We start from the raw sequence: 26,400 nt of genomic DNA on the forward strand, positions 1-26,400 counted from the left end.
TGGTACCAAAGCCCCGTTCTCTGCCACGTGTATGTCGGTTATCAGGGGCAGGTGGAGACTCAGGTGCCTGGAAGGAACATAGATCCTTTGTTTTTCAGACTCATTTCAGCAGCAAATCAATTCTCTTTTATGGAGCCCAAGTGCATGCCAGAAACCTGGCAGGGCTGCCCCATCTGAGCCCCACGCTGTGTCCTTCGCCCCCTCCTCACCAGCCACTGTCAAACAGAAAGCTGCAGCCTGTGTTCCCCAGCTTAGGAAAGGCACGAGGAGATATTTTCTGAGTTGTCTCTGGTCTATCCAAAGCCTTTGCGTTGCCAGATTCTGCCTTGGTGGCTCAGTCCCGGCTTGGCACCCACCCATAGCTGTGTTCTCCCGTCTCCTCCTCATCTTCCCCGCAGTCACTCTCCAAGATCCTGGACGCGGCCAGCTTGGAGGCCCTGAATGAGTGTAACCGGAGGTCGCTGAAGAAGCTGGCCAGCCAGGCCGACTCCACGGAGCAGGTGGACGACACCATCCTGACGTGACAGGCCAGGTCCTCTGCAGAAACTCCGCTCCACATCTTTGTTCACTGTTTTCATTTTTGAAAATACGTTTATTCCAAGGGGGAGCTCAGGAGATGGTGTTCCCAGAAAGTATTTTAGTATATCAGCCGATCAGAGCCAAAGCCTTAAATCAAACCCACACACAACTGAAAATTGCCTCCTCCATCTCTTGCCCTTGTCTTTGGAGAAGAGAAAGAAGAGCATACGCATAAACCTCAGTATGGCAGCTAGGGGGCCCAGCCCGGCCTGGCCAGGAGGCACAAGCCCAGATCCCTTTCTGTGCTGGAGCTCCCAGGGTCTGCCCAGGGTCTGCCCAGGGTCTGAGTGGGCACAGCTTCAGAGCTCTGCCGGCTGCTGCGTCTGGGCTTTCTCTGCAGCCTGACTGGATCTGACTTGTCTGGAGAAGGTGATACTCATCCACCTCCTCAGTTCTAGGTCTAGGGGTTATAGGCCATTCGAAGGAGGAGTGTTTAATAAAGGCTTTGATTTCATCTTGAAAGAAGCGGGCTTTATGTTGTCATCCTTTGAGACAAGTTCTCTCTCTGTGTAGTCCAGGCTGGCCTTGAACTCAGAGATCCACTGGCCTCTGCCTCCCAGTGCTGGGATCAAAGGTGTGTACCAGGCCAGGCAAGAATTAGATTGTTTATAATCTCCAAACACCCATTAGACATGAAGCTTTCTGCGTCAAGAACAAGGGACGTTTTCTGCTCTTGTTGGAAGTATGAGCCTCGCTCTGGTTTTCAGCCCTGCCGTCAGAGCCTCATCCACTGGCTTCTCTGCCCAGGCTCAGCGCACAGCCAGGCCTGAGATCTCCCGCAGTGTGGGGAAGTCAGGGGCTGAATGACTACTTCCCAACTCTGTCCTGGTGGGAAGGCGGTGGGGACGGTGGTCCCCTCTGTGGAGCCATGTTCCTACAGCCCAGGGACGTGCAACAGGGAACCAGAGCTGCAGCTCAGTGTCTGCCTCGTTTATGAATGACTTCCTTCCTCCTAATTCCTAGAAGGTTGTGACACACCCCCTAGTGCAGCAAGCTTCATGGTCCCAGTGTGAAATAAACCTTTATCAAAATTGCTGGCCAGTGCTGGGCTTGGACCAGTGGTGACTTAGTGCTGTAATCCCAGCACTTAGGTAGGAGAACTTGGGGTGGGGGTGTCATTCTCAATTACATAGTTAAGGCTAGCCTGGCTCCATCAGAACATGTCTTAGAAAAATAAAGTTAAAAAGGCCAGTGCCTGGCTGGGCAGTGGTGGTGCACACCTGTAATTCCAGCACTATGGAGGCAGAGGCAGGTGGATCACTGAGTTCGAGGTCAGCCTGGTCTGCAGAGTGAGTTCTAGGACAGCCAGGGCCACACAGAAAAACTGTCTCGAAAAACAACAAAAGACCAATGTCACTAACAGTGTAGCAGAGGTCGAAACTGGGCTTTTGACTTACAGCAATTTGTGAGAAAAAATGACCTCTAAGATGTGTCTGGTAGAATCCTTTATTCCTGAGCATCATATGTCTGGGACTTCTTTCACAGCAGACCTGGTGTCATCTGGCTTGGGGGGTAACTGTAGAATCCTAGGGCTGGAAGGGACCTTGAGAGGTCAGCCGAGTCAGTCCCCGTAGTCAAGCAGCCAATGGTTTTGGCTTTTGGTAGCCATGGCAACTGGGATTCAGATGGTCCAGTGTCCTCCCAGCTGCCTAGGGCATCTGTCAACCAAGCTGTCTGCATGTGTGCTCACCTCTCCCAGGCAGTGTGGTTAGGTGCTCAGCCCAGAAGCCTCTTCCAGGCAGCGGGCTGTCCTCAGTGTTTCCTCTACCAGCTTGGGTTACATCCATCCTAGCTGGGAGGGCAACCTGATGTGCAGAGGGTGGGGGACATCCAGTAAGCAGAATCCGAAGGAAAAACAGCTTCCAGTTCCAGAAACCGGAGGAGGATGAGCACTGTGTTCAGAATAGACGTCTGGAGGTTGTCACAGACATGACTCAGGTCTCTTGGAGCACGCTGAATTGCATTCCTCTGGTGTGCTAGGTGGGTGAAAGCCCTCAGGAAGTCCAGTGGCTAAGGACTGTCACAACAGTGGGCAGGCTGGAAGGACTTGTCTGGAGGCACAGCAGCCCTGGAAACAGCCCAGACAAGCCCTGGAGGAAGTGGAGCTTGGCTCCCTAGGAGTAAAAAACTATTTGTCCCAGTGGCTGGCAGCTGCTTAGTGTCTGACAAAGCATTGGAGCTCTTCATACCCAGTTCCTCATTTGTAGAATGAGGAATTTGGAAATGCTCAAAATGTTCTCAGCTCCCCTTTAGGTATTAGTATAATTGTACTACTCAACATTTATTTGAAGCATTCTATAAACTAGGGTCTCTTGTTTGTTTTAAGATGTGTGTGTTGCCTGTATGCATGCCTACACACTATACACATTTCTGGTATCCACAGAGGTCAGAAGATGACATCAGGTCCCCTGGACTGGAGTTATGGATGGGAGTTAACCGCTATGTGAGTGCTGAGAAGCAAGCCAGGGTCCTCTGGAAGAGCAGCCAGTGTGATTAACCCTTAACAGCTAAACCATCTCTCCAGCCCCTTGCTACTGTTTTCCAGGAGGAAATTGTGGCACAGTGGCCACATGCCCAGCATTATGTGGCTCAGAAATGGCAGTGCCGTCCTCTCACCTTGTGGTGGGCTAGGCTTCAGCATTTTTACTCTTCAAAGCAATGCTTCCAGAACTTTCCTGTTCTGGCACTCCCAGGAAATGGGGCAGTGGAAGACCCTGGGTAAAAGTATGAGCCAGGTCCGGGTGACTGGCCCAGGGCTCCACGCACCCCAGGTTTCTCCTAGCTTCTGGAGCTGCACTCTGACAAATTCCTCACCTCATTTGCAGGGTACTGGCTGGGAAAGTCTTTAGAGAGGCAGGGTCCTCAAATCGGTGACAAAATGGTGTAACCTTGATCACTAAGAGGTAATTGTCTAAACCAAGTGTTCCCAACCTTTGAACTTGGAGCCTGGGAAACTGGTGTCCAGGTCTGTGGAATGGATCTTATGATATGACTGAGACACTCCTCAGATCAGCCTTGCAAGTTAAGTCTTCTCTACAGGGCTCACAAGCCCAGGAAGCAGGGCTTTGCAGAGACTTAGATTTGGTCTTTGGAGGTATTTACCTGATGGATTTTGAAACAAGGTAGGCATTTGGAAATGCTTGTGGGTTTTTTTGTTATTGTTTTGTTTGTGTGTATTTGTTTTGGGTTTTTTTTGGGGGGGGGGGTGCTTCAAGACAGGGTTTCTCTGTGTAACTGAACTTGCTGTGTGTGTCCTGGAACTTGTTCGGTAGACCAGGCTGGCCTCAAACTCGGAGATCTGCCTGTCTTTGCCTCCTAAGTGCTGAGATTAAAGGCCTGTGCTGCCACCACCGCCACCCTGTGTGTTTTGTTTTTTAAAGTAGGGCCTCTCTGTCCTGAACTTGCTTTGTAGACCAGGCTGGCCTCAAACTCAAATGTCTGCCTGCCTCTGCCTCCCGAGAGCTGGAATTCAAGGGGTGCACCAGCACACCCAGCCAGGAATGCTTTAAGTATAGTTCCATGAGGCTGTTCAAGTTGCTTCAAGTTTTTCTAAAACAGCAACAAGTTGTAATATAGTATATATTATAGTAGTATCCCCAAACTCAGGGGCCTAGGGCAGAAGTGCTGTAAATTCAAGCTCATCTGAACTGTAAGATTCCATCTTAAAAAAAAATAAGGGAAAAGAAGGATTTTACTTTTGTTGTGGAGTATGTATAGGCGTGTGTCTATATGCAGGTACAGGTGTGTGTGCATATGTGCACATGTATGGAAGCCACACACAGTGCCTTCCTAGATTGTTCTCCATCTTATTTTTTTGAGACAGGGTCCTGTCATTGAAGCTGGAGTTCTTTGATCCAGCTGGGCACCAGGGATCCTCCTGCCTCCAGTTTCCCAGCACAGGGAATGTAGCCATAGGCTGCCACACCTAGGGGAGCTTGTGCTTGGGTGGCAGGCACTTTACCGACAGTTTTCAAATCCCCAGGCTTTAGCTTTTTGCCGTGCTGGAGGTATGACATGGGGCTAGGCCAAGCTGCCCCCCAGGCCCAGGCCCAGTCTAAAAGGACTAGTTGTAACACGTTCTAATGTAATATTTTGTTTGTGCTCTAATAGAATTGGTGCTACATCCTAACTACAACTATAACTAGTTCTGACGCTGAAGGAAATGCTCTACAGTTGGGTGCGTCGGAGACCCAGGGGCTTTGCAATCGGCTTCCAACCCTCCCTGTGCTGCCCGACATCCAGCTCTCTAACAGATGTGGTGTACAGCCACCACAGGTGGTCCACAGTGAGTGATAACATGGTGTGCTCTGCACAAAGCTGGGCACACAGGTTCTTCTCATGTGGACAGTGTGAGAGACTCAGGGAAAGGGCCAGTGTGCTGGTTTGAATAAAAATAGCCCCATAGGCTCATAGATTTGGATGCTTGGTCACCAGGGAGAGGCACTACTTGAGAAGGCTTAGGAGTTGTGACCTTGGAGGAGGTGTGTCACTGGGAGTGGGCCACAAGAACATATTATAGAGATTCAGCTGTATATCAAAGCTATACCTAGAAAAATCAAGGAATGTTTCTAGAGGAAGCCATTTATCAAGGAATATTTGGTGTTATTTAGCTTTTAATATGTATCAGCTGCCTTCTGCTATGAAATTCTTGTGTGCCCATATACTACTAGGCCATTGGCAAACAATTAAGCTTCTCAGACTTACTGCTGATCCATTAGGTAACTAACACCCCTGCAGAGCCTAGGAGACAGGCAGGCTGTAGATGCATAGCTTTGTTTCTTGTGCAGATGAAGCTCAGACCATCCCTTGCCTTCAGGCCTAGTACAACCAGAGCTATTTACTCAGGACAATAGGGCTTTTTGCAGAACCAGGTGTAGTAAAGACTGGAGTGGAACTCCTGGCCCAGGCAGAGCTGTGTGGCCAGGGAGAAGAGAAGGAGCAGAGTTTCTCAGAGCCAGGGGTAAGGAGCAAGGAAGGAAAGATGGAGGATGAAGGAACAGAGGATGAAGATGAGATCGAAAGCATAGGAGCTTAGTTAGGACTATGGCAGGCAGGCCCAGTAGGTACAGAGAGGAGCTGGCTGTATGTGAGGACGGAGCTGAAGCTGCATAGATAGAGTTTTGTCTTAGAGGAAAGAGGATGGTGTATATAGATTCCTTTCCCTCAGATAACCCTACGCCAGATGTAGCGTCTTCCCCAGGACCCTGGGAGGGATTTTCCCTTGGGAAAATTCCATTACCTAGTGTCTCTCTTCTGCTGCCTGCAGATCTGGATGTAGAACTTTTAGCTACTTCTCCAACTTCTCCAGCACCATGTCTGCCTATGTGCCACCATGCTCCCTTGCCATGACAATGGACTAAGCCTCTGAAACTGTAAGCAAGTTCCAATTAAATGTTCTTTTGTTTTTTATGAGTTCTGTGGTCATGGTGCCTCTTCACAGCAATAGAACAACACTACGACAGCCAGTCATGGTGCCAGGTGGGACACAGGTGAGCATAAGGCCTTTTTAATGTGCCTTCAGTTTCTGGACCCCATAGTTTGAAAAGCTGTTAAGATTTATTTGGAAGACATGATTGTAATGGTGATGATTTCTTTTGCCAGTACATGGCAGGAAGGGATTGGCCGCCAGTCACTCCCCATATAGCACAGCACTCCTTATTTAGGAAGAGTAGAGCTGAGGTGCCCTTGGGAAGGAGGTCTCTAAGGTTCTGTTGGCAGAATTTGGGGGGGGGGCTGTATTTCTTGATTTTCTAGTCACCAAGCCCCAGTGCCATCCAACAAAAATAATCTGGAAAGTGATTTGAACAGAAGAAGCGCCAGGGTTTGTGTGTGGCTCTGGAATGACTAGGTTCCGCCTTGCGGAAGAGAACTGTGTGCTTCCCTGGGTGCTTCTGAGTCCTGTTAGGGGGGCTCCCCTGCCTTCAGGTGGGGAGGGAGTCTACCATGTTCAAGCCTAGGAAGAAAGTGCTGGTTCAAGGAGTGTGTCAGGAGGATTCTGAGACCTAATTGAGTGTGCCAGACCGAGTCCCCATACCCTGTCTAGTGTGGCTTCTCTCGAGATGGTAACAGAACAACCAATGTGTGGAAGTCTCTGAACAGTGCCTTACTCCCCTGAGAGAGCTACACTCGATCCTTCCTACCACTTAAGATTCCCACCCCAAAGGGAGGTGGGCGGCTGGGGCATGGCGACATCTGTCACATCCTTTCTCAAACAGCTTGGCCTCAGGACCCATTTACACTTCAAAATTATCAAAGACTCCATATCAAACAATCCATTCCAAAGAATGTATCTTACCTGTAGACGCTTGCGTTCTAGAAACCACAACAAAAATCTTCGTTAGAAAAGAGTTAGCCAGGCGGTGGTAGAGTATGGGATCCAGGACAGCCAGAGCCCCACAGAGAAACCCTCTCTTGAAAACATAAAATAACAACAGTAATAGTAACTAGGAGGAAACAGCACAGCCAGGTGACGTAGCTCAGTTGGTCGAGCGTTTGCCTAGTGTGCAGGAAGCCCTGGATCTATCTGCAGTACCACAGAAAGCCTGGCGTGGTTTTCATGGTCACTTCCTCTTTCTTACACGAACACAGCCTATGGCCCTCGGACGTACCCGGATATCACAGCTCCATCCAGGCCTCTCCTGACCCGGAGAGCACTGCTGACTTCGAGGAGCCACCCTCCTTCCCAGTCCTCCTGACCATCGCTCAGCAGCTCTTCGCCCTGGAATGCACTGTCATCCTCTGCCCTCTGCTTACCACCTGCTTTCTGCTCACTGCCAAACTTGAACAAGGCCTGCCACCCTGAGCTTCCTTGGCCCCCAGCCCCTTCTCCTCTATGCTTCTCTCTTCTGACCCACAGCCCATTCTCCCAAACAGTGTGCAAGTAGGTTTTTGAATTTTGCTTACTGCTAAATCTCTGGCGGCTAGACCAGTGCCAGGCATAAAGTAGGCCCCCAATAATTGTGTTTTTTAACTTAAAAATTAAGAAGAAATATTTTTATTTTTTAGAAAATATGCACGAGTGTATGTCTTTGTGCCTGGTGCCTGTAGAGGGCGACTGTTCTCCTGGACTGGAGTTAGAGACATTGTTAGCTGCTGTGTGGGTACTGGGGACGAAACCTGGTCCTCTGCAAGAGCAACTGCCTTGGCGTCTCTCCAGCCCCCATTGATGGTTGAATTACTGACTTGCTTCCCCCACCATGAAGATGTGGGTGGTGTTTTGCTTCTGGGTGCATCTAGCAAGCACACCCATATTTATTGAATTAATGAATGAATCCATCGCAATCGACTGAATTTGTTGCATGAATCCAGGTGAGGTGATGTTTTAAAAGCAGCTTTGTCTGGCTGTCACTGTTTGCTGTGTTGATTTGTTGGTATCTGCCCCTCCTGTTCATCATACACTTCCAGCCCGGCAGCTCTATCTGGCTGCCGCCACCGTGAGTCTGCGGTGTAGCTCATGGTGCTGCTCTGCTGGGAGACTCCTGTCCTCTCTTGCAGCTCCTAAGGTAGAAGCAGCTGCAGGCCTCCTCTAGCCACAGCTCAGGACTCCTGAGATGAGGTTTCCAGCCGCAGGCGGTCCTGATCAGGTTGGAGGTTTACATACAACACAGCACACGTGCTTAGAGATGAGAGCTCTTACTGATGAAGCTGAGTGAAGGTGAGGCAGTGTTTTCAGAGAATGTGCTGGGAGACTCATTTTGGGGTTCCAAGGGTATATCCTCAGGGAATTCCCTCCCCAAGCCAAAACTGATGATTCTCACAGGTTCAGACAGCTGCTGTCTAAGTACAGCTGACATTCAAAGCCCACCTCTGTTCTGGTGCCACCATGAATCTTTATGCTGGGATCTTTCCCGTCACTCTAACAGTGACGGTTTGTCTCTTCTGACGTCTAGGTGGAGAAATCTGACAGCTGTTGTGTCTTCTGTACTCTATCATTCATTTTTAATTCCTCATGAATGTATCTGAGCTCTGCTGAGTCTGCAAATTTTTGGAGGGAAAAAAGTTTAATATCCTTTACAACATGGGGTATATAAATAGGAAGAAACCATTCAATAGTTCCAGAATAAATGGAGGGATTAACACCTATTGGGTTCTAGATGACACCTGGGGCAAAACTGGGAATCTCATCTCCCATGGCCAATTCTGCTTTACATCCCTGGCGTGTCCAGCAGCCACGTCATCAGGCTGCTGCCTAGGAAATTCTTAAAGTCTAGAATAGCAAACAGTTCTAGGATGAAGTCCCTGCAGCATGACCGATTAGCATCGGTGGCCACACAGCCTCCCATCTACAATATTCTGTGAGGAAACAGGCTCTGAGACAGGGCTATGTGGCTTGTCCAAAAGCATTGCAGGGGTGGACTTCGAAACGGCAACCCTCCTGACCTGGGAGCAGATATGCAGATGTGATCCACTGCCTCACAGGCTGGGGAGACACCGGGTGCTTATCTCAAGTCTAACCTAAGACTTTCTTTTTGGTTTTTTTTTTGTTTTGCTTTTTTTTTTTTTTTTGGTGACAGGGTTTCTCTGTGTAGCCCTGGCTGTCCTGGATCTCACTCTGTAGACCAGGCTGGCCTCGAACTCACAGAGGTCCACCTGCCTCTGCCTCCTAAGTGCTGGGATTAAAGGCGTGCACCACCACTGCCCGGCCTAAAATGTCTTTCTTTCCATCTGCTTTATTTAAACTTTTTTTTTTTGAGGTTATTTTTTGTGTATGAATGTTAGTCTGAATGTGTCTATATACCATGTGTCTGCAGTGCCTGCCAAGGCTGGAAGATGACAGATCTAGAGACTGGAGTTACAGACGGCTGTGAGCCACCACGTGGGTGCTGAGGATTTAGTTAGGGTCCTCTGGAAGAACAGCCGGTGCTCCTAACTGCTGAAGTATCTCTCCGGCCCTTCCGTCTGTTTCTTAAAACTGCTGGTCAAAGGGATGGCATTAACTTGCCCAGACCCAGAAGTTCCATCAAGTACACATACCACAGCACCACTCCTCAGCCGGTACCTTCTGATTCCAGACTTGAGCTCATCTGACATGACCACGCTAGCTTCTGGAAAAACAGTTCAAGGCTTGCACCAGCCACTCACTCCATGTGCTGTTCAAGGACTTGCCTGTAACACCTTGAATAGCATAAAATTATGAACTGCGTGAATCTACTAGCAGCAGAGTGGTTAAGGAACAGTACAACCATCAGATGCAGTACCAGGTCGGGAGGCAGTTAAATGACTGATAGAAGTATACTGTGCATGCGCAAGGCGTATACATATACGTACTTAAACACACATAGAAATTAGTGGGGAAGCAGGTCTCCATTCAACTAGTAAGTATTTCTTGCTGTCCAAGAAACCTTAATGTGTCACTATGAGGAGTGGTTCAGAAGGAAAAACTAATTTGGACTTTGAATTTAGTAAGCATTTGTACTTTTTTTTTTTTTTTAAACACTAGCACTGCTTTTTATGGGGAAAGATTAGATCGAAAGAACGGCAGTATCCCAACAGGAGCCTGACTGGAAAGGTGTTATGACGCATGACGAGGGGGCTGGGAGTGGAGCTCAGCTCGCAGAGTGCTGGCGTAGCATTGTGCGGAAGCCCTGGGTTCGAGTCTCCGCACCACATAAAACTGGATTCGGGAGGTACAGGTAGGAGGATCAGAAGTTCAAGGATATCCTCGGCTACTCGGCGAGTCTGGGGCCACCCTGGGCTACTTGAGAACCTGCTGGGAAAAGCCAAAGGCACAGGGACGGAGCAATCCGCGCAAGTCTGCAGTACGGATGGCGGTGGCAGCGCCCCGGGAAGCGCAGGTGGGCATCCACCCAAACTGGAAAAACCTGAGGCTGCTTCTGAATTGCGTACGGCTGAGTTCCGGCGCCCCGGGGTTCCTTCGGCCACGGGGAAACCGAGGCCGAAGGAGCGGCCGCGCGCGCGGGCGCAGGCGACCAGGGTGCGTCCTACGGATCCGAATTCGGAACCGCTACCCGTTCGGCCAGGAGCGTCGGGGTCACGGGGCTCGGAGGCGACTTCCGCCCGGCGCTGACCTCTAGGACGCAGCTCCGCAGCCGGCCGCCGCCGCCTCCCTTCCGTCGGGCCAGCGTGGAACGGCTCGCTCCTCTGGGCCGCGGCGGCCGCGCTCGCCCGGTACTCGGTCGGGGCGCAGGCGCACTGCGCGTGCGTGAAGAGGGCGCGGCCGGCCGGGGCTGCGGCTGCGCAGAGGCGGGGCCAGCCGCCGCGCCTGCGCAGTGGTGGGGCGGGGCGGGAAGGAGGGAGGCGGTGGCACCGGCGGCGGCTGCTGAGGAGGAGGAGGAGGAGGAGGGTGGGGGGAGCGAGCGGAGGGAGGTGTTTCTGTCAGTTCCGGCTGTTTGTTCGGGAAGTGGATCCGCCGCTGCCGGAGCAGCCGGGAGGGAGCTGCGGATCGCGAGGCCAGGACCGACCCCGCCCGCCCGCCCGCCCGCCCGCCCGCCCGCCCGCCCGCCCGCGCGCGCCGCCCCCGCCCGCCATGGCCCGGGACTACGACCACCTCTTCAAGCTGCTCATCATCGGCGACAGCGGTGAGGGCCGCAGGGGCCGGAGGCGCCCAGGGCCCTGCCGGGCGCGGCCCGCGGGGGCCCTGGGGCGGGCGGACGGGCGGGCGGGCGGACGGACGGGGAGGCGCGGCCCGCGCGGGGCGGGAGGCGCGGAGCGCGGCGGCCGCAGGCCCCGGGGGGGTGCAGTCAGGGGCTCGGCCGGGCTGTTCCTCTGCGGGTCGGGGTGCCGAAGCGCGCGGGATGCACGCCCCGGCGCTTGCTCCTGCCTCACGTGTGACCTTGGTCAAGTCGCGCGATCGCTGGAGTTGGGGAGACCCGGGTTCGAGTCCCGGGCAAACAGGCTTTTTCACTCCGTGACCTTGGGCAAGTTGGCTTCACCTCTCTGAGCCTCAGTTCCTGCATCTGAGAAGTGGGGACTTGCTAAACTGGGCGTTGTGAGTATTCGGTTGAGCTAAAAGTAAGGAAAGTGCTTAGCGCCTGGCCCGATGGAAAGTAACCCCTAAGTAACTGTTAGTGTTGTCAGAATGAGTCTCCCTGTGAGGACTGAGCCCTCTGTGAAATGGGGGTATTTCCAGCACCTGTCCCTCCGGGTTGCTGTGCGTTTGGATGAGGCGCGGCAGGTAAAGCCATAAGCACATTCCTGCAGAATCGTTGCAAAGTCTTTGGTTGGTTCGGTTCCCTCATCTGTAGAATGGAGTAGTAGTAGATCTGCCTGACGCGGCTGATGGTAGTTAGCACGCAGCTGATGTTAGCACAGACAGTGATGAGAACGGTGTCTGGCACACAGTGGGTGGACAGCGTTTGCAGTTGTTACCTTCCTGCGATACCAGAGGGGGACCCGGGGATGCTTCATCCAATATTCTAAGTGCTTCGTCCACATACACACTCCTTTCAGTACCGCTCCATCGCTGATTCATAGAGCAACTTCTGGTACCCAGTGCTTAAAATGCATGTGTTCGGTGAATGAACACAGAGCAGCCTTAGGAAAGTCAGACTGGTTTCTGGCCGAGGATGAAGCGTTTTAGAGATGTTTGGAGTATGGCAGGTGACCAGGTCTGTGGAGTGACATTGAGTTCAGGGAGGCAGGTCCCAGGATGCTTATGGGAGTGTAGCTGAGGTGCTAGGACCGTAGGATGTTTTGGAAGGAGGCTGGGGAGCAGCCAAGTCTATAGATGAGACTTCAGTTGAGTGTGGGATAGAGGGTCATGTGACTTGAGACAGCCAAGTTGGTGGTAGAGCCTGTGGATCATTAAGGAAATGAAGCAGCAAGTCCCTTGAGACTCCGGATGTTGGCTTGGGTGGCAGTGTCATAGATGGGTCATTCAAGTGAGTGGTTTTTGGTGGAAACCCGTGAAGCTGGGTTGGGATGTGGTTGGTGGTTTGGATCTGGTGGAAGGTGGCTGAAGTTTCAGGGGTTGCTGGTGGAGGGAAGATCTCGGGAAAAGTTAGGGCCCAACCAACCAGTGAAGTGGAAGAGTAACAGTGGGCGGGGATGGAGTTAGAAAGGTGGAGGGCTGGTGGGTTGCAGTTTGAATGAAACAGAACCGAGCAAGCTGTGTAAACTTGAACTTGGACATAGCCTATGGCATTCCTCTGGACTCTGAGGATTTGCTTTTTCCTCTGGCCTTGGTTCTGAGTGGTTGACGGTATGGTGATCTCTTTCCTTTTGTAGTTAAAGTCAGCCTGCTGTGGTCAGAGGTCTTTACCCTTCCTGAAGATGTCTTGTGCCAGACTCAGCAAGAAGATGTAGCTTGTTGGCTTTTCTGTGAAACCCAGGAGATGGTTTTGGCTTGCTTTCTTACAGTGTATTTTACATGGTGTATTGATTTTTTTTTTTTTCCCCTCAGAAGTCAGGTGTGGGAGAAGACTCCTTGGTCAGGGTCTGTGTGGTCTGGCTCCCAGTTCAGTATGAGTGTGTAGGCCTGGGTTGGGGAGAGGAGGGAGACACTTTGTTTGATGTCTCCTGACACTGAGCTGAACACTTAGGAAACTGGGAGATGGTAGCCAGGGGAGTTCAAAATAAGCTCTGCAGCTGAGCGGGGAGCCTGACATCATCACCTGCCTGCCCTGGGCCCCCTGAGTGTGTGCTTCTTAAGGTCTATCAAATGATTCACAGACACTTTCTCATCTGATTCTCACCCATGGCCTCTGTGGTTTGTCAAATAAGGAAACTAAGGCTTAGAGGAGCTGCCTGACTGCCCCAAATCACACAGCTTCCAGCAGCAAAGCCGGGAGCCAGGGTTGGTCTCCATTAACACTGCCAGGGCAGGTGGTGGTGGGCCGGCAAGCTGGAGGCCCTCAGTGCTAGCTGCTTTATAACCGAGTCCTTCTTCCCGCCGGACCACACCGTACACACTTCTGGGATGCCTTCCCTGGCTTGGGTATCTCTTCTTTGTAGCCGAAATTCTCTACTTTCTTCTTAGCTGTTGTGGCATTGACTTTGGTTTACAACGGTGCCCACCGATGCCAGTCACTCTCGTTCTTAGAACCTGGAGGCTGGTGTGCCATCCGAGACCTAGTTAAAACCCTTACCAGATGAGTAGACTGGAGCTGGGAGGCGGGCATGGCTTGGCTGAGGTTACAGGAGAAGGTGGTCACTGAGGCAGGATTGAAGTTGATAGCGCTTCACTTGAGTTTACGGCAGGCCGGTGCTGAAGCAGAGAAATTGATGGGTCTGTGGCCTACGAGGGAAACAGTGGGACAAAGCCGGGGTGAAGGCCCAAAGGCAGACGGGGGCGGTAACGGCCAAGGGTGAAATCGCTTGCCTGCCAAGAGGCCACAAGTGTGCTGAGGTGTGCCCGTGCCCCTTGCAGGGCAGCAGACCGTAGCATTAGGTGGCTGGCGGGAAGTACTGCTGTGGTGAGAGTATGCCTCGCACTTGTTTGCTGGGTGCGTGTGCAGGGTAGACAGCAGCTAGGCTACTTGGGAGGTGGTGTGGTCTCTGTTCCTCTCGGGAGGACAGTGCTGGAGATTGGTGCAGGTCTATGGCAGCAGACCCTGCCGTGACTAGTGGTCATCCTGCAGCCAGGGATTTCAGGTTCTGCTGTCACTGCCAATGGCACCTTTCTCTTGTCTATTACGGTCTGAGACTCAGATAAATTGAATAATAATAACAACAGTAATATTAATAGTATTGCACATCTTTAATCCCAGCACTTGGGTACACAGGCAGGTGGCTCTCTGTGAGTCTGAGGCCAGCTTGGTCTACATTGGGAAGTTCCAGGACAGCCAGACTCTGTCTGAGGGGAAAAAAAGAAAAAGGATTCTGCTGTCTCCTGCCCCTAAGGTTTGAAAGCTGCTTCATGGCACTTGGTAATGCTGCTGTAATAGCATGACGTTCCCCGGCTTTCACCGAGACTGATATTTGTTCGGCCATCAGTTTGTGGAGGGTGTTTAGGTGGTAGGTATTAAGTGCTGGGTTCAGCTCACAGCACCAAGTGGATGCATAGGGTGAAGGCGGCAAGGTCTAGGTCCTTAGTGCTTAGGGAACTCACTGCTTAATGGCCAGACATGAGCTTTTAGCTGAGTAAGCTGGACCTAGAAGGCTTCAGGAGGAAGCAGAGGAGGCCACAGGGCCAATGGGGTGTTAGTGTCAGGCAGAGCACCACGAGGACCAGCCCAGAACTTGGGCTCTCCTTGGGTTTAGCAGGAAGCCTCGTGGCAGCACAATGAGGAAGTGGTGCTGAGCCCTGGGCGCCGGAGGGCTGAGCAACAGGTGCCCTGGATGCTCAGCTGTGTGCTCAGGAGCCCGGCACCCTCAGACCCTCTGGGGAAGGTAGGACCCGGGTGGACTCAGAGAAGCAAGTTCTGGGCGGCCCTGCCGACTTGCTCACTGGAGATGGCCTGGAGAGGATGTCTGGGGTTAGGTTAGAGAAACCAGTGTTTCTACAGCAGCTCAGTCTGCAGCGGTGGTTTGCAGTCTTGGTTATTTGAGGGTGGGGGGTGGGGCAATGCCGTCTTTGAGAATTGGAGTCAGACTCTGGGTTTCTCATGATAGGCACATACACTTCAAATTTGCTTTCAGTCACAGGGCATTTATGGGGTCCTAGGTTAGGATGTGGTACGTTTGAAGGCATTTGTTAGAACAGAACAGAACAGAAAGGATGGCTGTACCAGCTCTGGGATCAATTGATGTTCCTCCTGAAAAAGATGCAAGAGAATGATGGGCTGACATCCACTGGCTTCTGGCTGCTTCTGTTTTAAGTCATGCTTCATCACTGGGCGACATTGTGTTTGTTCTTGTGTGGCAGTTCCACAGAAGTGAGGATACTCGGTCACTGGGTCTGGGGTATTTAAATTTTTCTTGGTATTGTCAAATTGCTTTTCAAAGAAACTGAAGTCATTTGCATTTCTACTAAACGGGCTGAAAGTGCCCCCATCAAGGGCTAAGAATATAGCTCAGGTGGTAGAGTGTTAGCCTCACGTGCACAAAGTCCTGGGTTCAATCCCCAGCACACCTGGGGAGGTGGAGATAGAAGAATCGGATTCAAGGCCATCCTCGGCTACACAGTGAGTTCAAGTGTGGTCTGGGCTACATAATACTCTGTCCCCACCCCACTCCCACCCCAAAAAAATAGAGGGAGAACGGAAGGGTAGAAAGGGAAGGAGCAAGCCAACAAGCCCTTAGGATGCCAGCAGAGGTGCTTAGCAGGCCTGGATTTGGATCTGGGTCTGACCTTTGGAGGCATCTTAGGTCAGCTGCTCATTCTTCAAGTCCTGCTCTCCTCATCTGAGGAGACACAGTCGGAATTCTGGGAGCATCACGAGCTGCCATGCAGACTTGAGTGTGTGTTAATCTTTCATTCTGAGGTTGCTTGATCTAGCCACTTTTGGATAATGGAGACAGGAGGACAGGAGGCAGGTCGGTGCACTGGCCAATCAGAACCGTGTGTGTGGCGGTCAAGAGGAAGGCAGGTTAAGGCACAGCCAGGTGCTGCTGTGCCAAGTGCAGTGGTCCAAACCCTCACGGTGGAAGCCAAGTAGGTCTCCAGCAGACTCCTTGTGTAGATGATTTTTCCTTGGGTCGCCAGCTCACAAATAATGACATGGAGACTTATTAATTATGAAAGCTTGGCCTTACCTTAGGGTTTGTTCCTAACTACTTCTTACAATCTACATTAACCTATACTTTGAAATGTGTTCCATCGTGTAGCTTGGTACCTCATCTCTCCGTCCTGCCCATCCTGCTTCCTCCGCACTGGCTGGCTGCTCTCCCTCATGCCTGGATTCTTCTTCCTACTTCCTCTCTCTGCCCAGAAGTCCCGCCTAGACCTCCTGCCTAGCTATTGGCCGTTCAGCTCTTTTCATTAACCCAGTCACAGCAGTACATCTTCATACAGTGTATAGATATCTCACACCACCCCGCCTCACCATTCAGCCATACTGACTCAGCTAGGGGTCGATGACTGACAGCTGGTTCTGGTCATGTGGGCCTCAGTTTCTTCACATGCAGAATGCCCTGATAAAACCGAGGACTCTCTCCAGCTTTCCAGTTCCTTGCAAACTGAAGTGGCATGAGATTTGCTGAGGCCCTTGCTGAATCCGGAAGCAGGATTCAGTGGACCAGTCTCGTTTGGTTGACCTTCCTCTTGCTTGTCTCTGTTGTCTGGGGCAGCCCTCAGAACAGGGCCTGGGCGTGAGTGGCTGTCATGTCCCCCAGAGGATTTGAGAGCAGCTTGTCTTACACGAGGGCGAAGGAAAAGGTCAGCGATTGACTGGAAGAGATGTTCTTGGTGTGTGCCGAGATAGGTTGGTCCTGAAGAGTTCCGGCCCCGCTGGGCTTCTTACGGAGGACAAAGGATGGTCTCCTGGGAGCTCCCCCCACCTGCTCACCTCCATGCCTTCTCTCTTGCAGGTGTGGGCAAGAGCAGCTTGCTGTTACGATTTGCAGACAACACCTTCTCAGGTGAGTCCTCCTGGGTGCTGTTGGGGTGCTTGGGTTTTGAAATCTCCTACCCTGTTCCAGAACCCACTGCTTCTGTCTGATGCAGGAGACTTTATCATTCAGGTTGTTGGATGAGGGCAAGTGGGGTGAGGCTTAGGTGAGAATTCTGCGCCTGCTGGTCCTCACTTCCCTACCAAGGGTCCATTTGTGCCCCACATTTAGGAGTTTTTAGTCTTAGGGATAGTCCATGTCTAATAGGAAGATGTCCATAACGTAAGAATGACAATTGTCCCTGCACTGTCCCTCTGCTGCCCTGGAGCCTCTGTTCAGGGTGTGGGTGTGGGTGTCCTTTCCTGACCCCACCTGCTGTTCAGGAACATGCTCCAGCCTTGCCGTGCACAGACCCCCCACCCTGGTTCTGATTGTTTTTAGACAGTGTCTCTCTATGGATCTCTGGTTTGGCCTGGAACTTGCTATGTAGACTGGGTTGACTTTGAACTCACAGAGACCCACTTACCGAGTAGGGAGGTTAAAGGCATACATGCTACATGCCCAGCCTTCCTTTCGTTCTGTAGTGACTGGGAAGGTTGCTCATGTCTGGATGCCCTGGCCTTCACTACCACCACTCAGGGCATGTGGCTTCTGGTTACATCTGTTTTAATCAATGCTGCATTTCTGGGATACATTGTTTCTTCTTGTACACACAGAACTGAGGTTACTAGGTCACAGGGTCTAAGAGTGTTTAAACTTTGCTTGGTACTGCCAGATTTCTTTATAAAAAACCTTTTGTTTATGTCAGGAGGTGGTGGTGCACACCTTTAATCCTAGCACTTGGCAGACAGACACAGACAGATCTTTGTGAGTTCGAGGCCAGCCAGGGCTGTTACACAGAGAAACAAAAAACCCTTATCTGACTGAAGCTGAGGGCAAAGGGGACATGTCATGTGTCTTAATTATTGTTCTACTGCTGTGAAGAGACACCATGATCACCGCACTGAAAGGAAGTATTTAATTGGGGGCTTAGCTTACAGTTTCAGAGGGTCAGTCCATTATCATCACGGCAGGGAGCATGGCGGCCTGCATTGCGCTGAAACAGTAACTGAAAGCTGTCTCTTGATTCATAAGCAGAGGGAGGGTGAGCGAGTGAGTGAGCCTAGACCTGGCATGGGCTTTTGAAACTCCTAGTGACACATTTCTTCCAACAAGGCCACACCGCCTATTCCTTGAAATCCTCTCAAACAGTTCCACTTCCTGGTGACTAAACCTTCCAATATGTGAGCCTATGGAGGCCGGTCTTAGTCAGACCACCACACCGTGGTGTGTGTGTGTGTGTGTGTGTGTGTGTGTGTGTAGGTCGGGGGACACTGGGGACTTGGTTCCCTCCTTCCATCATGGGGGATTGAACTCAGGTCGTCATGCTTGGCAGCAGGCACTCTACCCATCTGAGACACCTCACCAAGTTCCCAAATGGCTTTTCAAGGAAGCCGTGGTCATCTATGCTCCTGTCAGTTCGTTCTCTCTCTGACTGAGTCTGGGTGTTTTATCTGCATGTGTGTCTGTGGTTGTGAGTTTCATGTGGGTGCTGGGAATTGAACCCAGGCCTTCTGTTGGGGTGTGGAGCAGCATCTCTGGGCTGTGACAACCAAAGTTGTCTCCAGATTACTCCATGTGTCCTCTGGGGAACAAAGCCACCCTGGTTGAGAACCACTGGTCTTGAGAACCTGTTTCCAGCTTTCTTCTTGTGCTGTGTGTTGACTCTGTTTTGCTTTGCATGTTCACGTGTGAGGAGCTGCTTGCCCTGGAGATACCAGACGCCGGCCTGGTTTCTGGGGGCTCGCCCTGGTTTCTGGGGGCTCGCCCTGGTGGGGGCTGTGTCTCCACCACGTTTGCTAAGCTTTCCCGCCAACTTCCTGCTTCTGTTTTTGCCTCACCTTGAACTTTGGCCTTTCCCATGCCCTTGCCACCCTTCACGTGGCCATCTGTGTCTGTCTTTTGAAAGAGTTCCTGCTGTGTTCCGGATGGAATGACAGCCATGCTTTTAGGCAGGCCTCTGTAAGCCTGCACCATACTGGACTGTGAAAGTCGGCAGCCGCTCTTAAATGCGTCTTCCACACGGATGTCCGAAGCACCATTTCAGTAGCATCTTGTGCGCGGGTGAAACCTCATGGCCCACCGTCACACACACGGAACAACAGTGCACATGAAGGCCTGGAGGACCGGCCCTGACTCCTCACTCACCACCCACCCCGGCCTTAGCCTCACAGACCCCAGACTCACCATGGATATTTTGCTGCCATCTCCCCAGGAAGGTGCAGTGTTGGGTCCTCAGTCAATTTTGAAGGTCACCCCCCCAAAAAAAAAAAATAGAAAAGAGAGACCCAGGATGAATAGGTCTGCTGTATTCTCGGGTCACAGCCGCCATGTCGCTGCCCTGCCTTTCGCTTCCATTTTAATTTCCTTGGTAGCATGTATTTCTGAACCTGTCTCTTCCTTTGTGTTACTGGGTCCTGTCTTACTTGCATCGGGGGCCTGTTAGAGCAGGTGTGCTTTCTTTGTTCAGGGCTCTGTCCTTAGGGCCTTGCCTGCGTGGGGCTCATACAGTGAGATGGGGTGGGGTTCTGGGGACCAGAGGGCTCCCTACCCTGAGTAATGGGCTGCGTTCGTACAGGCAGCTACATCACCACAATCGGAGTGGATTTCAAGATCCGGACTGTGGAGATCAATGGGGAGAAGGTGAAGCTGCAGATCTGGGACACAGCGGGGCAAGAGCGCTTTCGTACCATCACCTCCACGTGAGTCCCTTGGACCCTTGTCTTGGATGTTTGCGTGACGTTGAGTGACAGTGTGGAACAGAAACAGTGCGGTAGAAATGTCACTGCATGTGAGGAAGTGAGGCTGGGGTGGTAGCTGGGCCTTCCCTTCCTGCAGGCACAAGAGAAGGCCGTGGTGTGCTGTGGGGGCCACTAGGGCTCGGGACGTGCAGTGGCTGAGCACCTGGCCCTGGTGCCTGCCATGATACAGACTGTGTGCCCTCCTCGTTTTTCCGGCCGGCAGCTCCTCTCTCTTCAGGTGGCTATAGCAACAGTATTTGCCTCACTGGGTAGTAGTGACAGGTCCTTCCCTGGCGCCCAGTGAACCGCTGACAGTTATTGTGGGTGTCAGTTCTGTACAGTCTCTGTCACCCGCCCTGACTCCTTAGAGACGGCTCTCCCTCTCTGGAGGCCTGGGAGACCATCGGTATGTGGGCCCCTCTTCTACCGCCAACGTAGCCTGGGACATCTGTTGTCTAGCGGGTCGCCTTCCTTTGGGGTGCTTGTGGAACTCAGCTGCCCACTGGAAACCACTCCATGTTGAGTCCTGTAGACGTGCTTCTTAGGTGTCTGTGAAACAGTGTGGAGTTCTAACTCTGCTCTGTGTGATCTCTAGTTAGGATTTGTCTGGGTGCTAAGGCTTAAGTCCAGGGCTCCTACTCTGGCCTCTTCATGGGTCACTTCTGGTTTTCTGTGTGCTGTGCTTACTGTTTCCCCATTTTACAGACAAAGGCGTGTGTGTGTGTGTGTGTGTGTGTGTGTGTGTGTGTGTGTGTGTGTGTGTACATTTGAGACAGGGCCTCACTACCCTGTCTCAAATGTACATCTACCCATTTCTGGACTAAGCGGCCGTCAGGTGAGTAAGGCAGTGGGTGTGAGACCCTTGGGTCAGAGGACTGGGAGCCCTGTTGTCTTCTACCCCTGGCCCAGCCTAGGCCCTTCCCTGGCCAAAGCTCTCCTGGAGTGCTGGAGTGGCAGGAGCTAGGGCAGTGATGTGCCATTTCTTGGTGTCTTCTGCAGAGGTAAGGTTACAGAGGCATTCTGCTGCAGGAGTGGCTTTTGTCCACGTGGTTCCCATACCTGCCCCAGAGGCACCCAAGCTGTGCTGTGTGCTGAGCTGGTGCTCAGGGCAGCGGTTTGCTAGGGACCAAGGCAGGGTGGTTCAGGGGTTCCGAGCTGAGATAGTGGGACTGTCAGGCTCCCTCAGAGCCTTGGACTCTGTAGACGGTAGACGGAGTAGGGTGTCCGGGGAGGGCTCCACTGTGTCTGAGGGTGGACAGATGCTCGGGCAGTGTGCAGCAGGGCCCTGGTGTCCTGCCCTTGGGCTGCCTTGCCCTGCCCACCCACTCTTGGTTCTGCCCCCTCATCTGGGGCTCCAGATGGCTGTGGAGGAGCACCGGTCCTGATAATAAGAGTACCCAACACTGTCTTCACACTGCTCCAGCCTTGGGGTGGCATCTGTTACCTCCTCTTCCTCACAGCCACCCGCAGAAGTTTGTCCTAGCACCCCTATTTTATAATTGAAGAAACTGAGGTAAGGGGTAGGGATGGAAAGAAACCAGGTAGCCTGTCCAGAGTCCACGGCTTTCAGAGATGGGACCAGGTTTGACCGTTGTCCTCAGATAGGTCTTGACTAGAGAGAGGTGACTAGATGGCTGGGTGCCCCTTACCAGTCTGGCTGTGGATCCTGGTGTAGCCATCTTGGAACCCAGGCTGGGGAAGTGCTGTCCAGTAGAGCTGCATGGGAGGAGCCTGCCCTCAGGGTTTGGAGTCTCGTTCTGAGACCGAAGTGATCAAGGATGGGTGCTTTAGAGACAAGGCTCAGAAAACAGCTTAGGCGGTTAGGTAGAGTGGGCCAGGCGAGTTGCTTGGCCGCTGGCCCTGTGCTTCAGGGTTGGTGCTGCCGTGGCCTTCTGGGGACCGGATGTTCAGAGGGGAGTGGTGGCACCCTCCTTCCTTCTAGAGCTTTGGCAGGTTTGGGGTATGCAGCTCTACCTGAGTCCTTCCTACAACTGCTGGAGGCCTGTGTAGCCTCTACACTCTGTCCCTGGGGCAGTGAGCCAAGAGCAGGAAAAGAAGCGTCACCTGCCCACCAGGGGAAAGGGACACACCTTGCCATGGCTTCTTGTAAGGTGCAGCCTTCAGGAATGACATTTTACTACCAAGATTTGAGAGTGTGAATGTTTAACCAGGATGGGGATAACATGATGTCAGATACAAAAACTGCCTGAATTATGAAAACAGAAGGAGAACTTCAAAGAAGTTTCCAGCTGGTGGTACACTCGGTCACCTACGGTGACTCTTCCTGCCTGGTCCATCTCAGACTGTTCCCAGCCTTCTCCACTGCTGCCAGGGACAGGCCTGAGAAGCCAGTGCTGTCCAGCTGGTCAAGCTTGGCTGTGGCTGGTGGTCAAGGCTGGGTGCAGGGCTTGGCCCTGGCCCCGGGCACCTCACCTTCCCCAGCCACTGTCAAGCTGTGGCAAGCGGGTCCCAGGGAAGCAGCTTCTCTGTCCTGGGCCGAAGCCCTGATGCACATCTTGGCCCTACAGGTACTATCGGGGGACCCATGGGGTCATTGTGGTTTACGACGTCACTAGTGCCGAGTCCTTTGTTAATGTCAAACGATGGCTTCATGAAATCAACCAGAACTGTGACGATGTGTGCCGAATATTAGGTGAGGCTGGACCCCGAGGGTGGGAATGGTGGGAGAGCAGCGGCTGGTGCCCTTGCCGGGGGTTGACTGTGCTCTGTCTTCAAGTGGGTAATAAGAATGACGATCCTGAGCGGAAGGTGGTAGAGACAGAAGACGCCTACAAATTTGCTGGGCAGATGGGGATCCAGCTCTTTGAGACCAGTGCCAAGGAGAATGTCAACGTGGAAGAGGTAAGCTCTGCCTGATCCCCGTCAGGGGCAGGTGAGGACCCGTGCGCCTTCAGCAGACCTCACTTCTCTACCACAGCGCTCTCCCCACTCAGGTCTGCTCAGGTGTGAGTGACCAGCAGTTACTTAGTGCCCAGTGCCGGCTGGCGCTGTGCAGGCCCCCAGTCTGTCTTAGCTCAGCTGTCCTCTGAGGTGGGATCCCCTCACTCAACAGCCCTAAGAATCAACCAGGGAGAGCTGGCATCAAGCCCAGGTCTTTGCCACCCCAAAGCCTTGCAGGTTCTATCCCAGCGGCTTCCCGTCAGCCCTCTCTCGAGCCCCTCACCACCACCTCCTCCCTGTCCCTCTGGGTTGCTTGCTTTCCCGGCCTCTGAGCTCAAGTGGGCGCCTGCTGAGAGGTTCCTAGGGTTTGTGGACCGAGCGTCCACCCGGGAGGCCTCTTCTTCACTTTAGCTCCACCTGTTGAAGAGCAGCTGTGATTCTGAGGGAGAAAAGCTAGAGCTTTTGCCACAAACTCCACTTGGCCCACTCACTGGCCCCAGAGGAGTCTAGAAGTACCAGGGAAGTTGGGTTCCCACTGCTTTGGAAGCACAGGCTCCTCAGAGCCAGGCCAGGACCCACACCTGGGACTGAGCTCCGGGTGATTCACTTGTTCATCTGTGCACAGGAGTGAGGTGGTTCCCCAGGTTGTGAGGATCAAGCGAGCCAAGTTGTGCTTGCTCAGTAGATGGAGATGGTGAGCGCAGCTGTTTATAACAAAGATTTGTGTGGAGTGTGTGCAGTTCGCACGTACAGGATCCAGAAGAGGGCATCAGAGCCCATGGAGCTGGAGTGAGAGGTGCTTGTGGGGCCCAGCTTGTAATGGGGGTGCTGTGATCCGACCCCTGGTCCACATGACACCGAGTCATCTCACCTCTGGTTTTGAGGACATCAGCGTTGTCAGGCCTGTGGCTTGGTGGCTGCCCCAGCCTCGCTGAGTCCTGGCAGCAGGACTTTGGCAGTCAGGGAAAGGTTTAGACACAGGCATTGTCTGGCCCCAGGTACAGTGAGGGGGACAGCCAGCGCTTCCTCCCATCTACACGCAGAACTACGGACTTTTGTCAGAGGTTCTGGTGGGTTCTTCCTGTTTTAAAACGGACTGAACAGACGGCTCAGTGATTGAGATTGTATGCTTTTACAGAGGACCTGAGTTCAGTTCCCAGTACCCATGCCAGGCAGTTCACAACCGCCTGTAACTCCAGCTCCGTGGGTACTGCACTCACATGCACACACCCACATATAGGAAAAAAGATTGGAAAATATCCAAGAGACTGACTTCCCCAAGACAGCTGTGGTCTTTCAGCATTCCCTTTAACTTCTGATCCCACTCCCTCCTCCTAGAGCAGCCCTTCGAACAACCCTTCACAGGGGCCGCATGTTAGATATCCTGCACCTCAGATATTTAATTATGATTCATAAAAGTAGCAAAATTTGTTATGAAGTAGCAACGAAGTAGTTTTGGTTGGGGGTCAGCACACCATGAGGAACCGTGTCAAAGGGTGGCAGCGGTAGGAAAGCTGAGAACCACTGCCCTAGAGTGTGTGTTGAGGGCACCTAGTGCACCCCAGTAACCCTAGCACCGGGGAAGCAGAGGGAGGAGAACGGTGACTGTAAGGCCAGGCTGGGCTACACAGTCACAGTCAGACACCCCGACACACACACACAGTTCACAGAGGAACAGAAAATTGCCTGGGGAGGTGGCTGTGCTGGCCAGCAAGGGCTCCGCACTAGGTCTCAGGTCGGCCTTACCCTGTCACCTCTCCAGATGTTCAACTGCATCACAGAGCTGGTTCTACGAGCAAAGAAAGACAACTTGGCCAAACAGCAGCAGCAGCAACAGAACGATGTGGTGAAGCTCACGAAAAACAGTAAACGAAAGAAACGCTGCTGCTAATGTCCCCGTCCACCGCAGAGACTGCACTGCACCCTCCCCAGCCCGAGGCCTCGAGGCTCCTCGGGGGACAGTCTCAGTTTAGTGCCGTTATTTAAAGAATTCTCTCCACGTTTTTGTACCGGGAGGCGCCATCGGCACTTCCTCCCCTTTCCCCTTGAGTGCCAAGAAGGTGTTGGACGAGCCTGCCCTTCCCCACTGGTGCCCATCTCCCTGCTGAGGCGCCTGGACCTGTCGAGGACGCTGCCAGCTGAGCGGACTGATTAACCAGTTTGTACATAGTGTATATTGCATTAACCAGCTGCACACCCTCAGCCTGCTCTGGCTTTTGCCTCCTTCCTGCCAACCTGCTGCAACAGACCCTCCCAAGCCCTCCTGTCCCATCTCGACGGCAGCTTCCCGAGGAGCCAGCCTCATGTCCTAGCTGAGTCTTTGGCCAACCTGGGCCCATGGAGTGCACTCTACATGGCTCCTGTCCTACAGCTGCTCTGGGAGCTGGGGAACCTGGCCTCCACACAGGCCCTGCCCTCGGCTGGCCCTAGGCCTTCAGTTCCACAGAGGAAGTCAGTCTTGCCCATTTGGCCAACAGGTTTCTCATTCTGCCTTCTAGATGCCTCTGCTACAAACCAGGGGAGCTGTGGCTTCTCACTTACCCAACATGTTTCAGTTCCAGCAGAAAGGTAGGGGTACCTGTGTTCAGAGATGGAGCTTGTAAGGGGGAGCCTTATTTTAACAGATAGAGCCAAATGAAGCCAAATCAAGCAAATTAAGTTCCTCAGTTATTTCCGTGAGACAACTTGATTGGCTCACTAGCAAAAGTTGTGACTGTCCCACTTTGGGTTCAGTACTTTTAGAAAAGGTGTATGGCTTCTGTTCACTGTGGGGTTAAGCTCTTTCCCTTTCATGGGAAGAGAGGAGCTTTGCACCCTTGCTCCCGTGTGTGCAAGGGCCTCCCAGGGGAGCCAGTTTGTAATGTAGCACCAGGCACCTTGACACATGCAGGGGGTGCTGGATATGGGAGGATACCTCCAAGCGGGGACAGGCACCTTTGCGTTACTGACAGACCTGTTTTAGTATGAAGGCGGTAGGAAGGTTTCTTGGCCACTGGGAAGAAGTGGCAGTGGGGTGGGGGCAGCCAGTATTGACACCCCCCGCCCCCAGTCCCCTGAAGTAAAAATCAGGGTAGTCTCCATTTGATTACTTCCCCCTTCCCCCAGGACACTTGGTTCCCTCTCCCCTAAAGGATCACGTAACTGGGAAGAACTGATTTGGACACCATGATGTGTTTTAGATTTCCTTTCCTAGGCGATTTCCAGGCAGTCCTGACCGGACAATCATCACAGATTACTGCAGATTTTCCATGTTAACACTGTGGACGGGTTTTTAATCAATAAAACTGGGGCTTTCTTCTCACCTGTCTCTCCACTTGTCCAGATTGTCAAAAGCTGGGTTCTGTGCGGCAGGCCTGTGTTTCTGAGCTGCAGGCTGGGTTTGGGGGCTCTGGGCCTAGGAAGGTAGGTGCCGTGGAGGACACTTCAGGGCCAAGCAGTAGGCGGCTCCATATGATCCAGGTGAGCTGGGAGTTGAGGCAGATTCTGTTTTCAGGACTGTCTTGGCTGACGGGGCAGAAGGGGTCACACATGCTTCTGAGCACGTGGGAACCAGTGTGGAGGTGTTTGCCAATTCAAGCAATAAGAGGGTGATCTTGGAGCATCCAGCCCAAGTTAGGTGCCTCTGTGGCTTCTGGCATCTGCCTGTTAAGGCCCAGGTGATGGGTGACTTGGTGACAACAGCGTGCCTGTC

The 26,400-nt window shown here is 52.6% G+C and overlaps 2 protein-coding genes and 1 long non-coding RNA gene across 5 annotated transcripts in view; 2 read left to right on the forward strand and 1 right to left on the reverse strand.

Annotated features, from left to right (window-relative positions):
* The window catches only part of Gcn1 (GCN1 activator of EIF2AK4), a 66,208-nt gene extending 62,273 nt beyond the window's left edge, over window positions 1-3,935 (forward strand). The window contains 1 exon segment of the mRNA XM_052755137.1: window positions 399-3,935. Within this exon segment, the coding sequence (XP_052611097.1) occupies window positions 399-524 (126 nt within the window). The 3' untranslated portion in view covers window positions 525-3,935.
* LOC128120904 (uncharacterized) lies at window positions 3,756-10,893 on the reverse strand. The gene is made up of 2 exons (XR_008221994.1): window positions 10,608-10,893; window positions 3,756-9,693 (listed from the first exon to the last, which is right to left on the reverse strand). It is a non-coding gene; the product is annotated as an uncharacterized LOC128120904 (long non-coding RNA).
* On the forward strand, window positions 9,691-26,010 carry Rab35 (RAB35, member RAS oncogene family). 3 transcript variants are annotated; one of them, XM_052755138.1, is made up of 6 exons: window positions 9,691-10,373; window positions 16,948-16,998; window positions 19,646-19,769; window positions 22,337-22,461; window positions 22,546-22,670; window positions 24,472-26,010. In XM_052755138.1, the coding sequence occupies exons 1-6, from the start codon at window positions 10,100-10,102 to the stop codon at window positions 24,598-24,600; spliced, it is 828 nt and encodes a 275-aa protein (XP_052611098.1). In that variant the 5' UTR covers window positions 9,691-10,099; the 3' UTR covers window positions 24,601-26,010. The 3 variants fall into 3 exon arrangements, with proteins under 3 accessions (XP_052611098.1, XP_052611099.1, XP_052611100.1); XM_052755139.1 differs by lacking the exon at window positions 9,691-10,373 and adding an exon at window positions 11,023-11,117; XM_052755140.1 differs by lacking the exons at window positions 9,691-10,373; window positions 22,546-22,670 and adding an exon at window positions 11,023-11,117.
* Window positions 26,011-26,400: the final 390 nt, after the last annotated feature.

Source organism: Peromyscus californicus, unplaced genomic scaffold, assembly GCF_007827085.1.
Source record: "Peromyscus californicus insignis strain IS unplaced genomic scaffold, ASM782708v3 Scaffold_2__1_contigs__length_46816999, whole genome shotgun sequence".
Lineage (NCBI taxonomy): Eukaryota > Metazoa > Chordata > Mammalia > Rodentia > Cricetidae > Peromyscus > Peromyscus californicus.

Coding starts and splice junctions, on each gene's coding strand:
- Rab35 (XM_052755138.1), top strand. CDS start 10,100: ATGACGAGGGGGCTGGGAGTGGAGCTCAGCTCGCAGAGTGCTGGCGTA. Junction 10,374..16,947: donor CAGCGCCCCGGGAAGCGCAG/GTGGGCATCCAC, acceptor TCTCTCTTGCAG/GTGTGGGCAAGAGCAGCTTG. Junction 19,770..22,336: donor TTTCGTACCATCACCTCCAC/GTGAGTCCCTTG, acceptor TTGGCCCTACAG/GTACTATCGGGGGACCCATG.